Here is a 13,584-nt window from a genome sequence, read left to right as displayed (position 1 = left end):
CAGTTTCGGACCCCGAAATTTCGAAAGTTCAACTGAAATATGGTACAAAACCTGAAACTAATATTTTATTCTATATTAAATTTCAGCAATTTCGGTCGAAATTTCGGTGAAATATTAAATTAATATTAAAAAAACAGATTTTTTGGGTCAAATTTTGGAAAAACCAAAATTCTGAAATTTTGGCCGAAATAAATGACCGTTTCGGTTTTAATCGATTTCGGTCGAAATTTAAAACCATGCTAATAACACAACTTAAAAGCCCATGTCGCTCTCAAGTCCTTGCTGAAGAGTCCAGGACATTTGTTAGAGTCACCTACAGTCCAGTTGACTTCCCTAGGTTCTGCCATGAAGGCAAATAGTTGATTTTTGTAGTCCTCCTTTCTTCTACAAAATCACCCCGTCTTTATTTTTTTTCCCACATACATGCACTCATCGAGGTCCCAAAAAATTGTCTTTTGCCATTGAGCGTAAAGCGTATCTCGAGCTAATTGATTCAAATATATGTTATGGACTGTACAGCACACCATAGGATGATCCATACCGACCATTTGATGGGCCACACCGTAAATAGGTTGTGCCCCAAAAAACATTACCATAGGATGATTATAACCCTCCGATCTAAAGAGGGACTCTCATTACGGAAACTTATGTAGATCGGACGGTTGGGATCTTCCAATGGAAATGATTTTTGGGTCACAACCTATTTACATTGTGGCCCATCATATGGACGGTTTAGATCATCATGGTGGTAGATTAGGCAAGTTGGTTAGATTAGGCAGCTAGATTAAATTAATAAGTAGGTTAGAATAGAAGATTTTCATTCCATATTATCCCATAAGTGCTCCATATACACACACTTTTGGATTGATTATAATCATCTGAGAATTAGTGAAATCTCAGAATTTGTAATATGACCCTTCTAAGATCAAATCTCGACCGTTTATTTGCAGCTGTAGGTTCCAAAAAAGTCGCGGGGGAAATAAAAGTTTGCTCGAATTCGAATTCTCTGTTTTTGGGACCAAGAATTTTGTTTCTAGGTTAGGGTTCTGAGACTCAAAGACGTTTACAAATAAAGGGAATTTCCTTTTTGTTTTTGTTTTGAGGAATCTATGGCGAGGATCGTGAAACGCGAGCGTAGAGAGGAGACAGGAGAAGGGGAGAAACGGGATTCGGGTCGTGATGGTGTAACGGAACGGAGAGCGATCCGGTCACGGTATCTCGCCGTGAAGCATCTGATTAACGGTTTGGATTTGAGTTTCTCAATTTTTAATGGCTCTGATTGTTTTATTCTGTTGATTGTTTCTGTTTAGGGTTATAAATTTGTTTTAATTGTTTTTTGTTGTTTTGTTGTAGATGAGAGAGATGATATTTCTAAAGCAGGTTCTGATACGTTCAATTCGATTATCAGTGAAGTAGAAACACTTCATCAGCTAGGTATGTTTATATAAAAATTCCATTTTTTTGGTCTTTAGTTTTTTATTTTATTTTACTTAGCTTTTATTTTTATTGTTTATGTATCCCAATTTTTATTCTTAGTTTTTTAATTTATTTACTGTTGCAAGATAAGGCTTTTGTTCTTTATTTTCATTATCATGAAATCAGAGGGAAGGGGTGTGTTTTACTTGGGATTTTTCTTTCTTGTGTGATTTTCACTTTTGGTATTTCAGCATTTTAGGGTGAAATTTAGCAAACCCTGTTAAAAAACCATTAAATTTGTGACGACTCTGAGCAGGGAGCTCTGATCAACTTGGAATGTTCTAAGGGTTCATGAATGGTTCTTACTCCTTAGCCAATTCTTGATTATATCCAATTTCTTCACACGTTAGTTTCACAACAACTAATCATCAATATTTAAGATTTAAGAATTCAATGCAAGTTATTTTAGAAGATAAATCTGTTAATTGTTCAAGTCTTGTTACTATTATCAAGAAAGAAAAAACTATGAGACTTTTGATGCTTCACTATTTCACTTTGCCTTTGATATGGTCTAAAACCTTAATCCATGTCTAATTCTCACCTGATATTTGTTAATTCTTTTAGGAATAATCTCAGTAACACTATGATTCACTGTTGGATAAAAATGTTGATTGCAAACAGGTTAAATAATTATTGACCCGCTTCTAGATATAGATCGTACTTGAACCAGGACCTTGGGTTCCTATTTTTTGATAGTTGGCTGGAAGTAAGACCTTCAAAAGTTGCAAACAATGATGATCCTTGCAATAACTTGGCTGTATATTTGTTTTCAAAATGGCCGATAAATGTATATCAGCAACACACCCACTTTTGTGCTGAATCATCGAATAATATAATAGAATCTGCGGCTGCTGATTTCAAGAGCGAACTCTTCAATACGGAAATGGGGAATTCCAGACTATAAAGGGAGGAAAAACACAGGAATTTTGGATCTCAACATACTATTGTCTTCATGATTAACGTGCAAAACTAATCTCAATACTGATCTCCCTACACTTGTCATATAAACAAACATATATTGGCTTCTGAAATAGACAAAGAAATGCACATTCTGCTGCTAATAGACTAGAAAAACAACCTTAGAATTGTGGAGATAAATCCAGGAATCCCAAGATATGAGGTCGAGTTCCAGATCTTGAATATATTCAACGCAGAAATCACCCTGGAAAAGGAATCCCAAAATATGAGGTTGAGTTCCAGACCTTGAATCTATACAACCCCAAAATTACCCAGAATAAATATGATTTAACAATGTTGCCATGATGGTTTTCTGCCGCAAATCCCTTTCTTAATCCCATGCACTGATGTTGAACCAGATTAGTCTTTAATGGATCTACCGTTTGTATGACATCCTAAACCAGTAAGGATTGATCCTGATATGATGGATGCGAATGGAAATCCAATGATAATCCAAGATCCACATATTCAAAACCGAGCCGCTAGCTGCTCAGAAAGATTGATCAAGCCCGCAGCTTGTGTGGACTAGGATATAATGTTTTAGCTGCCATTCTCCTGTTAATTTGAGCATGGACTGATGTGCTTCACTGCTTCTAATTCGATTCCTCATGATGAATTTCAGTACTGAACAGAGAAGCAGTTCAGATTGAATACCTCACCCTTTTCGAATAATTCCATAGACAATTAACGTAGAAATTCACGTGTTGGTTGCTGAATCAGGTAGTAACAAGTTCAGAACTCTCTCTTGATTGATTCTGAACTCTAGAATGTGTTCCTGATGGAATATTGAAGCCCAAAGTTGATTTTATTCAACAAACAGAAAGCCCAAGATCTGAACTCATGGGTAACGGGCTGTTGTTCTTTAGATATTTGAATTCAGAACAGGCCATTCAACAATTTTTTCTGGTTTTTGTAGTATAAACGATGTGAAGAATACAGACTGTTATCCATGTGTTTATACTAAAAAAATCGTTATCCCCATCTGTATTCTTCACATTGTTTATACTAAAAAAACCCGAAAAATCCATTGAATGATCTGCTCTGAATTCAATGATCTAAAGGCCAACAGCCCGTTATCCACGAGTTTAGATCTTGGGGTTTCTGTTTGCTGAATTCAATCAACTTTGGGATTGAATCTTCCATCAAGAACACATTCTAGAGTTATGAACCAAGCATGAAAGAGTTTTGAAATTGTTTCTACCTGATTAAAAAACCAACATGTTACTCTCTGTGTTGTTTGTCTATGAAATCGTTGGAAAAGGGCAAGGGAATCAAAGGATTTCATAAAAAAAGATTAATATTTAATCAATAGAACACTCCTGGGCAGGTTATTTTCTTTATGTAACAATCTCCAAACTAAGCATCCCTACTACACTAGACCTTGACTCTAATAACATAAAGCAATTCTATATCTAACAAAGAAAACCAATCAAAGCAATTAATGGTAAAATGCCATATAATGTAAACCTACTAATGAAAATCAAAACCACAGTAATGGAAATATCTACTAATCAATGAAATAAAATAAGATGACCTACTAAATGGGCCCAGGTGTCGTCTATCGGATTTGGAGACATGACAAGATTTGAACTGAGATTGCCTGTTTCTCTAATTGCTGCCAGAGTCCTACATGTCCGACTTTCAATTGCTTGCTTTTGGATTTTTTATTCAGTAATATGTATTTTTTAATTTGGATAGTAGAAATGAAGCTTTTGTTCTGTCTTTTTTCCCCTCAGTTCAGAAGCCTCGAGAACAGGTTGCAGATGCAGAAGCTCTTCTGGACATTGCCAACACCTTGGTTACATCTGTCAAGTCTCAAAGCAATGAGGGAGTAACACCCTCGGATTTTGTAACCTCTCTGCTTAGGAGCTTTGGGAAACAAGATGTAGGAGCAAATGCAGAAAATCCAAGCAATTCAATGTATTGGGCAGATGTTGGCCTTGCTGTCTCACATGTATTTAGGAAGACCTCTGGATGTCGCACCATGTAAATCACAATCACAAACACATTTTGAAAATATAAAGAGATCCGAACTATTTTTCTTACTAATTTCTTTCTCTTGGTTGTTGCTGCTTGTTAGGCTTGGTCCAATGAATACTGAATTGAAGCAACGGAAAGTGGCGATTCAACGAAAGCGAGTGAGACCAACTGAAAGCACTCGTCCTGAAGAGGTATGCTTTGCTTCCCTTTCCGAGCTTACGATTTCATTAAATGATCATGGAAAATGAATTTTTTCTTCACCATCATTTTGCGAACGGAGGTTGTTGGTATTGGTTTTGCACTGATGATGAATCATCACAGAGGTTGTTGGAATTGGTTTTCCACTGATGATGATGCATCATCACATCACACAATTTTTCCCAATTATCTTAATAGAAATTCCTTCAAGTCAAAGGAAAGAAAAAATAATGGTGTACTTTTTTGTTGTTGTTGATGCTGCAGTTATAGATTGGAATAGTATATCTAGTAGAGTTATAGATCTGCAAATCACATAATATGTTGATGCTGCATTTTTATGATGTTGCTTATTTAGCGATGATCTCTTATCTTCTTTTCTTTTCTAGTAAACCATGCTAATTGTCATTAGGTCATGTAAATCGAGTTAAAAAGAATAAATAAGATATCCAACTTTGGATTGGTGGTTAATCAGTTTGGCCATAATCCAGTCACTTGATATACATAAACATTTCATGGGTGGCTTTCGATCCTTTCTGAAAAAAATGCAAGTACTGATGAAGAATCAGGGGACTTTCATCTTGTTTTCGGAGCTGCTATTTTCAAATTCCTGATGTTTTGACAAATAAATTCATTAAATTTATTTATCTACATGACAATAAAATAGTTTATCTACTGAAAATTCATAGGAATAACTCTTGCATTTGATTGCAGGTTGATGATGCAAACGGGGAAGGGAAAACAGATACTGATAAGAACATGTTGACAATGTTTGAGATTTTGAGGAAGAAGAAGAGCGTTAGACTTGAAAACTTGGTTCTTAACAGAACATCTTTCGCACAGACAGTGGAGAACATATTTGCTCTCTCTTTTCTGGTTAAAGATGGTCGAGCCGAAATGATAGTGAATGACAGTGGCCATCATCTAGTTTGTAAGATTTCATCCTAGTTGAAATGCAAGCTTGTTCCTTTTCAACACCCCATTCTTTTATATTCACTGTTATTTAATTTTTATCGACCAGCTCCAAGAAATGCTCCTTCCGCAAATGCAATTGCCTCAGGCGAGGTTACTTACAGCCATTTCGTTTTCAGATTTGATTATAAAGATTGGAAGGTATGCAACAGAAAAAATATTCTATTACACCTATAGTAACAACTTTCTCTAATTTATAGCCTTTCTTTTGTTTCTGTTAGAAATTTGAAATGGAATGAACTGCAACATTTTAATCATATTATGACTTTATTATATTTCTTACAGGTAAGTAGATTAAACCCATGAGTGGAATGATATTGGGTTTTAACTTGACTCATTTCTTTGACATTCTTTTGTAGACGAATTGAACATTTTCTATTCTTGAGTTGAATTCTTGTTTCAAATGTTATATTTTGTGCTTGCAGTTGATGATAGGTTTAGTTGGGGATGGAGAGGTGCTAATGCCTCATAGGACTGCTCAAGACATATGTAGCAACTCTCAGCCAGAATCAGTACCGGCCAATACAAGGACACCCATAAGAAAGTTGAGTAGAAACCGTGGTCTGGTGATACAAGAACAAGTGGCTGATGACGGTTCTCCCGAAAAATCTGATTCAGCCGGAGAAGCTTCTATGAAAAGGAAGATTAAGCGCTTATTCCGGTGAGTATGCTAGAGAGAATACGTGATTCTGTTTCCATATTTTTTTGGTGAAGCACCAGCCAATGCTATATTGATTCCTAAGTTTATTTAGCTTGTATATAGGTTCATTTTGATGTAAATTGGGAAGGTGGTGGGCTGTCTTAGTTTAGTTTTGTTGAATTGTTTTATATTCTCTATTTTGCTGTTGTCATTTTATTTTCGTGCTTGTCATTTGAATAATTTCCTTTTTTGTATGGTGATTATTCAATGGAGGCTTATTTTGACCAGATATTTTTTTTTAAAATCTTCTTTGGTCTTTTTATTAATAGTAGTATCATATGCTCTCTGTGAAAAATTGAAAAAATGCCACTCTAATTGCTAGAGAGAGCCATAGGAGGGCTGCAACATTATAGAAACCTCCATAGATCGAAGGGTCAACATAATAGAAACCTCCATAGATCGAAGGGTAAGGATAATCCTATGGAGATGATTTACAGGATACAGCCTATTTATCTCGTGGCCCAACAACTGAACGGTTTGGATCATCCTATGAAGTGGGCTCACAGTCCATTTTGAAAAACACTCGATTTCACCCCCACATGGCATTTTTTTTAAAATTTTTTCAAATGTACCATTGCAATTTTATTTTATTTTATGGTATTATTATGCAGCAAAAACTATGAAAATTAAGAATTTATATTATAAGGCCAATAATTCTATCATAAAACTTTGTATGAGACTTGCATCAGAAGCAATATCTCTGCCTATCAGGATGATGTTAGTGTGATCTAAACCCTTCATTTAGTAGGCCTTGTATAGGACTTGTATAGGAGATTATGGAATTTATTTGATAAGAGCATTTCTAATTATTTGATCAGGGAAGTTAATTTTGTATTTTTATTATCTATTTTCAATCTATTGATCAGACAAATGGGACCATTTGAAACATATGATCTTTTTTTTTTTTACTGTGGCACTATGATTTTTTTTTTTCAATGGTTAGGATAAATTCAATGAAAAATCGAAGACTGAGGAAGGAGGTCCCGAAAAGCTACAAGGAAAGGGCTGAAAAAATATAGAAGAAATAAAGACAGACGCTGGTAGCTATGGAGGGAGAATATTGAACTCTCTCCCTATGTACCCTTCTCTTGCAAGCTTGTCCACCTCTCCATTTGTAGCCCACCTTATATTATTGGTAGATATTGAAGAAGAGGATCCAACCTTGTCCCGAATCTCATTAAATAGTGCTGCAAATATAAGGTACCGAATGAGTCTCTTAGCCAACTTATGACATTGAGAGATTCCCCTTCTACCACCATCTTATTCATGTCTACACTTTGCAGAAAAGAAATTCCTTGATGGATAGCTCGAACTCCCGCCTCGTTTGAGTTTGCCACCCCTATTGGCCCACTAAAAGTCCCAATGACTGCCCCCTTCTCATTTCTTAATAGCGCACGAATACCTGCAGGTCCCGGATTCTCCATACTGGAGCCATCAAAATTCAATTTGAGTGTACCATGAGGCGGAGAGGACTAAGCTTGTACCACTTTAGTCGAATCCATGCCCCAGACTTTATATAGCCCACCGATACTTGGCCCACTAAATAACCCGACTGGAGCCATGAAAATAGGCACTTGAAATACTTCGGGATCGTTGTTTATTTGGTGGTTGTACTTGACTGTTGTTTCTTGAGAAATTGAATCTTTGATTTGAATTTATCAAAGTAATCACTCTACCCATGGAGGAGTTATTCAATGCTTTTATCAAAGTGAAACAACAGTTAATAATTGTACAAATTGAATGGTTATCATCATTCGAAGTGGGAGATTTTTCTAGCTATGCCTCGACGGTAGTCACTAGTCAGATTCACTAGATGAATTGTGTGGATCAGCAACCAAAGAGCACTTACATGAAAATTATTATTAATAAAACTAGGGAAATGATTTCAACACAAATATTTTTGATACCACGCTCATGTTTCTTGTCTTTTAGTATTTAAAGAGCTGTAAAAGGGTTTTTACGGTTCCCAAAAAGCACTTACGTGACAATTAAATACTAAAAGACAAGATACATGAGCGCATGTATCTATCAAAACATACTTGTGCTGAAATCATTTCCCTAAAACTATTATAAGCTCTAATTGATGTCTAACAATGAAAATTAGAAGGAAATTAAGATAAATTTGAAAAAGAATTTTTTTATTAACTTTTTAGCTTTAATAGTTGTGATCTATTAAGTAAATATGACTCCAGGTTTAGGACTTAATTGAATCATCCTAGTGCACTGAATAGGCCAGCTCACGCAATTATTGCAATTTAATTTAGAGAACATACATCTTGAATGAATTTTAGAAATTTAGGGTGGATTGATTAGGGGTGCAACTTGGGTCGGGTTGAACCCCATTTTTGGGCGGGTTGGGTTGATCAAATTCGGGTTGGGTTCGGGTCCGGGTTGGGATTTGGCAACCCGACCAAAATTCGGGTTGGGTTGGGTATCAGGCAACCCGACCCAACCCATAACCCGACAAAGAGTAATACACGTTTTTTACTTTTTGCACTTTGTAGCTTCTGACGTTTTGTTGTTTCTTTCTATCCTTTGCAAATATAATAATAGATACTTATTAAAAACAAAAAGTAAAGGGCTAAAGTCACTAAAGAACCTAGAAGAGATCTCAACCGCAAGATTGAAGCATGCAAAAATCGATTGATTGGATGATCTCAACTTCTTTTTTCTGGACTAAACACCCGCATATCCTTGTGATTGTGATTGTCATGTTTTCCTCACATCATTTGCAGTTATTTAATATGTGCATGTGTTCTAGTAGTGTTTTACTGTTTTTTTTTCCTTTGGTTTTGAACTTGGGTGCCATTTCCCTAACTAAATATCTCATCAGAAATGTCTAAACCCGACCCAACTTGGGAATTCGGGTTGGGTTGGGTTCGGGTTAGGGAAAAACCAATTTGGGTTGGGTTGGATTAGCCATCCCGGGTTGAAAGTCGGGTTGGGTTGGGTTAGGGTTGGAGGTTGAGCTCCTCGGGTTGGGTTGGGTTGGCCTCAACCCGACCCGAGTTGCACCCCTAGGATTGATTAAATTGGACCCAAAAATGGCCGGTTACATCCTACCCAGTTGGACCCACGGTTCGAATTGGGTTCTACAACACTGATTGAGATACAAAAGGTTTGTATCTTGGTATAAAAACTTGAAAACTCAACTCAGATAGGGCATTGAGACAACTCGGAAGAGTTTGGCGTTCAGGCCACCGATAAGATGAGATGAGAGAGAGAGAGAGAGAGAGAGAGAGAATCTCCTAATGAAAGCTAAGGGTGTGCTGGCAAGGTTTATCATTCCCTCTCGAATAAATAGGCAGAATCTTTCGAAGCTGATTAGAGTTGCTTAGGAAAATCTCATTAATCCACATCATTTAGCTTCAAAAAATGGAAAAGATAGAAATGGGGGCAGAATGGGCCTAGTTGCTGAACTTCATTTTCAGATATTTTCGAGATTTCTAATTCACCACATGGAAGAATAAGGGCGAAGAATGGTCGCTGAACAACACCTAAGTATTCATTAGTTAGTGAAAAAAATTAAAATAAGCTAGATGTGTGAACGTATAAAAGATTAAATAACACCACCTTGAACCACTTGCTTTTGGAGTAATTGGTAGTTTCACAAGGGGTCAGACAAAGGTTATGAGTTCAATACTCCTTCATATTAAAAGTACACGTAATGGTCAACCCAAAAGTGGGGCCACATGTGCCACATGTAGGCCAACCCTAAAAAAGAGTGTTAAAGTATAAAAGATTAAATAACTTAAGTTTTTGGAGTAATCAGTTGTTTCACATGATTAAGAAGGGAATGGATTGGCTCCCATAAGCATGGTTTTAAATTTCGACTGAAATCAGAAATTTCAGGTTTCAGTCGAGAACGAAACTGAAATCGCATCTACACGAAATGTTTGTTTATTTCTGCCGAAATTTTAAAATTTCGGCAGAAATTTTCTATTATCCTAAAATTTCAATAGAAATTTAAGGGATTTCACCTAAAAAATCTCCATTTTAGATAATCATTTAATATTTCTCCGAAATTTCAAACGAAATTATTGAAATTTCAGCCAAAATTTTGTAGGAGATAAAATAGTCATTTTTTTTATTTAGTTGGATTTCTGTCAGAATTTCGAAATTTCCCTTTAAGTGGGATGTGTTTTCTCTCTAGGGTTTGTATATGAAAGAGAAGGTTGAAGAAGAAGGGAAAATGTAGGGAGGAGAGGAGAAGAGGAGAAGAGGCTAGGGCAAGGCAAGGGAGTTTTCTCTTGGGGGCTCTAGGAGAGCTTTTGTGGTGAAGAAAAAGCAAACCACAAAAGCAAGGCTCTTCTACTCAAGGTTGAAGAGAAATCTAGGGCAAGAAGAGGGGTTTTCTCCTTGGGCTCTAGGAATGCTTTTGTGGTGAAGCAAAAGTAAGGTTGTACCCAAGTTTGAGGAGAAATTTAGGGAAAGAAGAGGGTTTTCTCTTGGGCTCTTGGAATGCTTTTTTGTGGTGAAGCAAAAAAGGTTTTTTCCTCTTGTTTATCAAAGCATATTCTTTTTCGTCCATTGTTCTTCTCCATTAGATTTTGTCTGTTGTAGCACAAGCATTATGTTGGAGGAATTCCAACTAGTTCTCGAATGAGGGTTTTTCCATGTACTTGGTGTAGAGACTTGGAGGTTATTTGTGGCTACATCGAAGGTTAGAGAGAAGAGTTTTATCGATGGATTTTACCGGTGGAGGTAACATTGTACTATTTTGGTTCTAAATAGCGGATTGAGTGTTGCCTTGTCCATGGAGTAGCCCATTGTGGTAAACAACGTATATTCTTGTTTTAAGTAAGTGCTTTATAAACATATGTAAAAAGAAGAAGAGAGTATCTCATTTAGCTCCTTCATGCCCACTATAACTAGTTATTTCGATTTTCTACTAGCTGCTTCAACTATAACCACAACTCTATCGATTGGTCTGAGCAAGATACGACTTATTTGAAATTAATTGAATGAATAATTCATCAAAATGCTCTGTATCAAGGTCATCATCAATATCGTCATTATCATCAATATTGATATCGTCACTATCATCATCAATAAGATAACATTTAAGCTTGTCATCCAGGAACTTGTTCGAAAATACTGTAATGAAAGAAACATAGGAGTTTGTCGTTAGGGATTTGACCAAATAGGATCCTCCAGTTCCTATAGAACCTATCACTAAAATACCCCTTAGAAGGGGATAGGTCTAAGCGGAGCGAAAAGGGTTTTCCATGAGATGGGAAAGGAGAACTATTAGCCCCACACGAGGTTTGTGAATAAGTGATTGTCTGATAATGAGCAAGGAAGATCCGTCTTTCTGCTAAACAAGATCTCAGTTAGACAGTTACCTTAGTTGACATTCATAAAAAGTATCTAATGAATTATGAATCCAATAGATCCTGTTTAGCTAAAGATGGATCTTCAATCCATCTAGGATTTTGAGTTTAACATCAAAATGGAATCCCCTTCAATCCATAATTAAAACATACCATGCAACAGAGGCATTTATAATCCAATTGGGGGTTTGAGTCTTTTTTCCTTTTATCAGTTGGACAAAAACATTCCTGTAATCATTTCCTTTTTCTAGTTTTTCTGCAATTATGTTTTGTAACATGGGACGACGCGTGATTTAATCTTGATTTGAGTTTTAACAGATCAGCAATTCCTTTATAATTAATTATTAATTATTATGTATCAACAATTCTTTGCACCCTCTGGAGCAAATTCTTGGCTCCGCCCCTGGTTCACTTGATAGAACTTGCTTTGGATCTCTTGGGGCCTAGAAATCGCGACAATCATCCAGTGTTAGAATTGGGTGCTAGAATTGCATGGTTGACGTGATTTGTGAACAGTAGCAATTTGAAGGGAAGGCTTATCAAATGAACAGTTTAGATCAACCAAAGGTGGGCTACAATATACTGTACTAGGCCCACTGGATTAATTAATTTAATCATTAATTGAAAGGTAAACTAACCTTAATATGAATCAAAGAAACTCATTTGAAACGAATATAAGTATCAGTGATACTTTAATTATAATAACTAAACAGTCAAATTATTCTCCATCTTGCATCATCTCAAGATGGACGGGACAGATTAAAACACGTCACATCGAACAGTATCCTAAGCCCCAAATACGAACCTACATGTAGTTACAACACTAGTAACACAACAAACCTTTAGGTGCCTAATTGGCCGTATCACAACTAAACAAAATAAACGATAGAAGATTCGAGGTAACCCTTCAAGAAGCCATGCATCCAATGCCATAGCGAGTGTTAGGGAAAACAAGAAACAAACCACTACAAATAACACCCACCATTAAAGGAAAGCTCTCCATCACCTCATCCATCTCCTTCACATGCCCCTTGAACAGGCAATTTGTAACCCGATGATCGGAAAAGGCGATCGCCACGAAAACCATCACCGACATGGCCGCGTGTACGAAATCCACAAACCCGACTCGATACCGATCATCCTTCGGCACCTCCACGCCGAGCCCCGACTTAAAAATTGCCAATCCCCTCGGCGTCACAAACCCGTAGTAAACCTTCCCATCCGACCCCTTAAAACTATCCGTAAAATGGAAGAAGAAACACGACAAGGCGCATATGCCTAAGAGGACATGAATCATCATTGTACTCACCGGAGAGCAATCTCCGGTGCCGGAGACTGACGGAAGGAGCATTTCGAACGTGAGTAGAGTGCCAGTAGGGAGGAAATTCACTAGCATTGAGGTCTTGGAGAGGGTTTTTTGCACCCCTTTGGCCATTGCCTTTCTTTTCCGGCCGGTGGTGGCCAGGGCTGGCATTGGAGAAGAGGGGAGAGAGGAAGGCTCGGGCTCGCTTTGTACTTCGTAAATTTTGATTGGGATTCCATCGGTTTGTTCCATTTTCCGGCGAGATTATGATCGGCCAGAAAAATGGAGAAAGAATGGGGGGGTTTGGAGTGATGTGTTTAAGGGAGGAGTCTGATGGTTATTTGTGTGTGTTGTTTTATACAATGCTCAATGGCCTTTGTTCGGTTATATCTGATTTTGATTTTGAATGTTTGATTGCAACGGTTATTAACTGACAACCGTTCCCACCATTCTTGTTGTTAAGTTACAGACTTACAGCAATATAACAATTAATTTCAACTCTATTATTTGGGATTTTCACTTTAGAATGATTTAAAGAGATTTGTATAGTTTAGGTTAGGTGGTTAAAATTACATATTGTTCATGTGTAATGGGGAAAATGGAAAAGTGTGAAATAGTAGAAAAGTTCTCCCTTCGAAACTTTTTCAGATAATTCCTGCAATCCAAAC

General features: G+C 36.8%; 2 protein-coding genes across 2 annotated transcripts; one reads left to right on the top strand and one right to left on the bottom strand.

Moving 5' to 3' along the window:
* Positions 1 to 1,016: 1,016 nt before the first annotated feature.
* On the top strand, positions 1,017 to 6,504 carry LOC143848654 (non-structural maintenance of chromosomes element 4 homolog A-like). Its single transcript, XM_077357648.1, has 7 exons — positions 1,017 to 1,242; positions 1,354 to 1,434; positions 4,170 to 4,419; positions 4,514 to 4,604; positions 5,323 to 5,539; positions 5,630 to 5,721; positions 6,006 to 6,504. The coding sequence occupies exons 1-7, from the start codon at positions 1,110 to 1,112 to the stop codon at positions 6,243 to 6,245; spliced, it is 1,104 nt and encodes a 367-aa protein (XP_077213763.1). The 5' UTR covers positions 1,017 to 1,109; the 3' UTR covers positions 6,246 to 6,504.
* A 5,771-nt stretch (positions 6,505 to 12,275) lies between these two features.
* LOC143848558 (protein DMP9-like) lies at positions 12,276 to 13,258 on the bottom strand. The gene has a single exon (XM_077357514.1). The coding sequence runs from the start codon at positions 13,166 to 13,168 to the stop codon at positions 12,521 to 12,523; it is 648 nt and encodes a 215-aa protein (XP_077213629.1). The 5' UTR covers positions 13,169 to 13,258; the 3' UTR covers positions 12,276 to 12,520.
* Between the last annotated feature and the right edge of the window lie 326 nt (positions 13,259 to 13,584).

The sequence above is a fragment of the Tasmannia lanceolata genome, unplaced genomic scaffold, assembly GCF_043159265.1.
Source record: "Tasmannia lanceolata isolate RefF3 unplaced genomic scaffold, GAP_Taslan_0.1 ptg000016l, whole genome shotgun sequence".
NCBI lineage: Eukaryota > Viridiplantae > Streptophyta > Magnoliopsida > Canellales > Winteraceae > Tasmannia > Tasmannia lanceolata.
The sequence above is the reverse complement of the archived record's forward strand: the minus strand, read 5'-3'. Positions and strand labels throughout refer to the sequence as shown.

Excerpts from the sequence above, each read along its gene's own strand:
- LOC143848654 (XM_077357648.1), top strand. The coding sequence starts at position 1,110 with ATGGCGAGGATCGTGAAACGCGAGCGTAGAGAGGAGACAGGAGAAGGG. Across the intron at positions 1,243-1,353 it reads CGTGAAGCATCTGATTAACG|ATGAGAGAGATGATATTTCT; the intron begins GTTTGGATTTGA and ends GTTTTGTTGTAG. Across the intron at positions 4,605-5,322 it reads AAAGCACTCGTCCTGAAGAG|GTTGATGATGCAAACGGGGA; the intron begins GTATGCTTTGCT and ends ATTTGATTGCAG.
- LOC143848558 (XM_077357514.1), bottom strand. The coding sequence starts at position 13,168 with ATGGAACAAACCGATGGAATCCCAATCAAAATTTACGAAGTACAAAGC.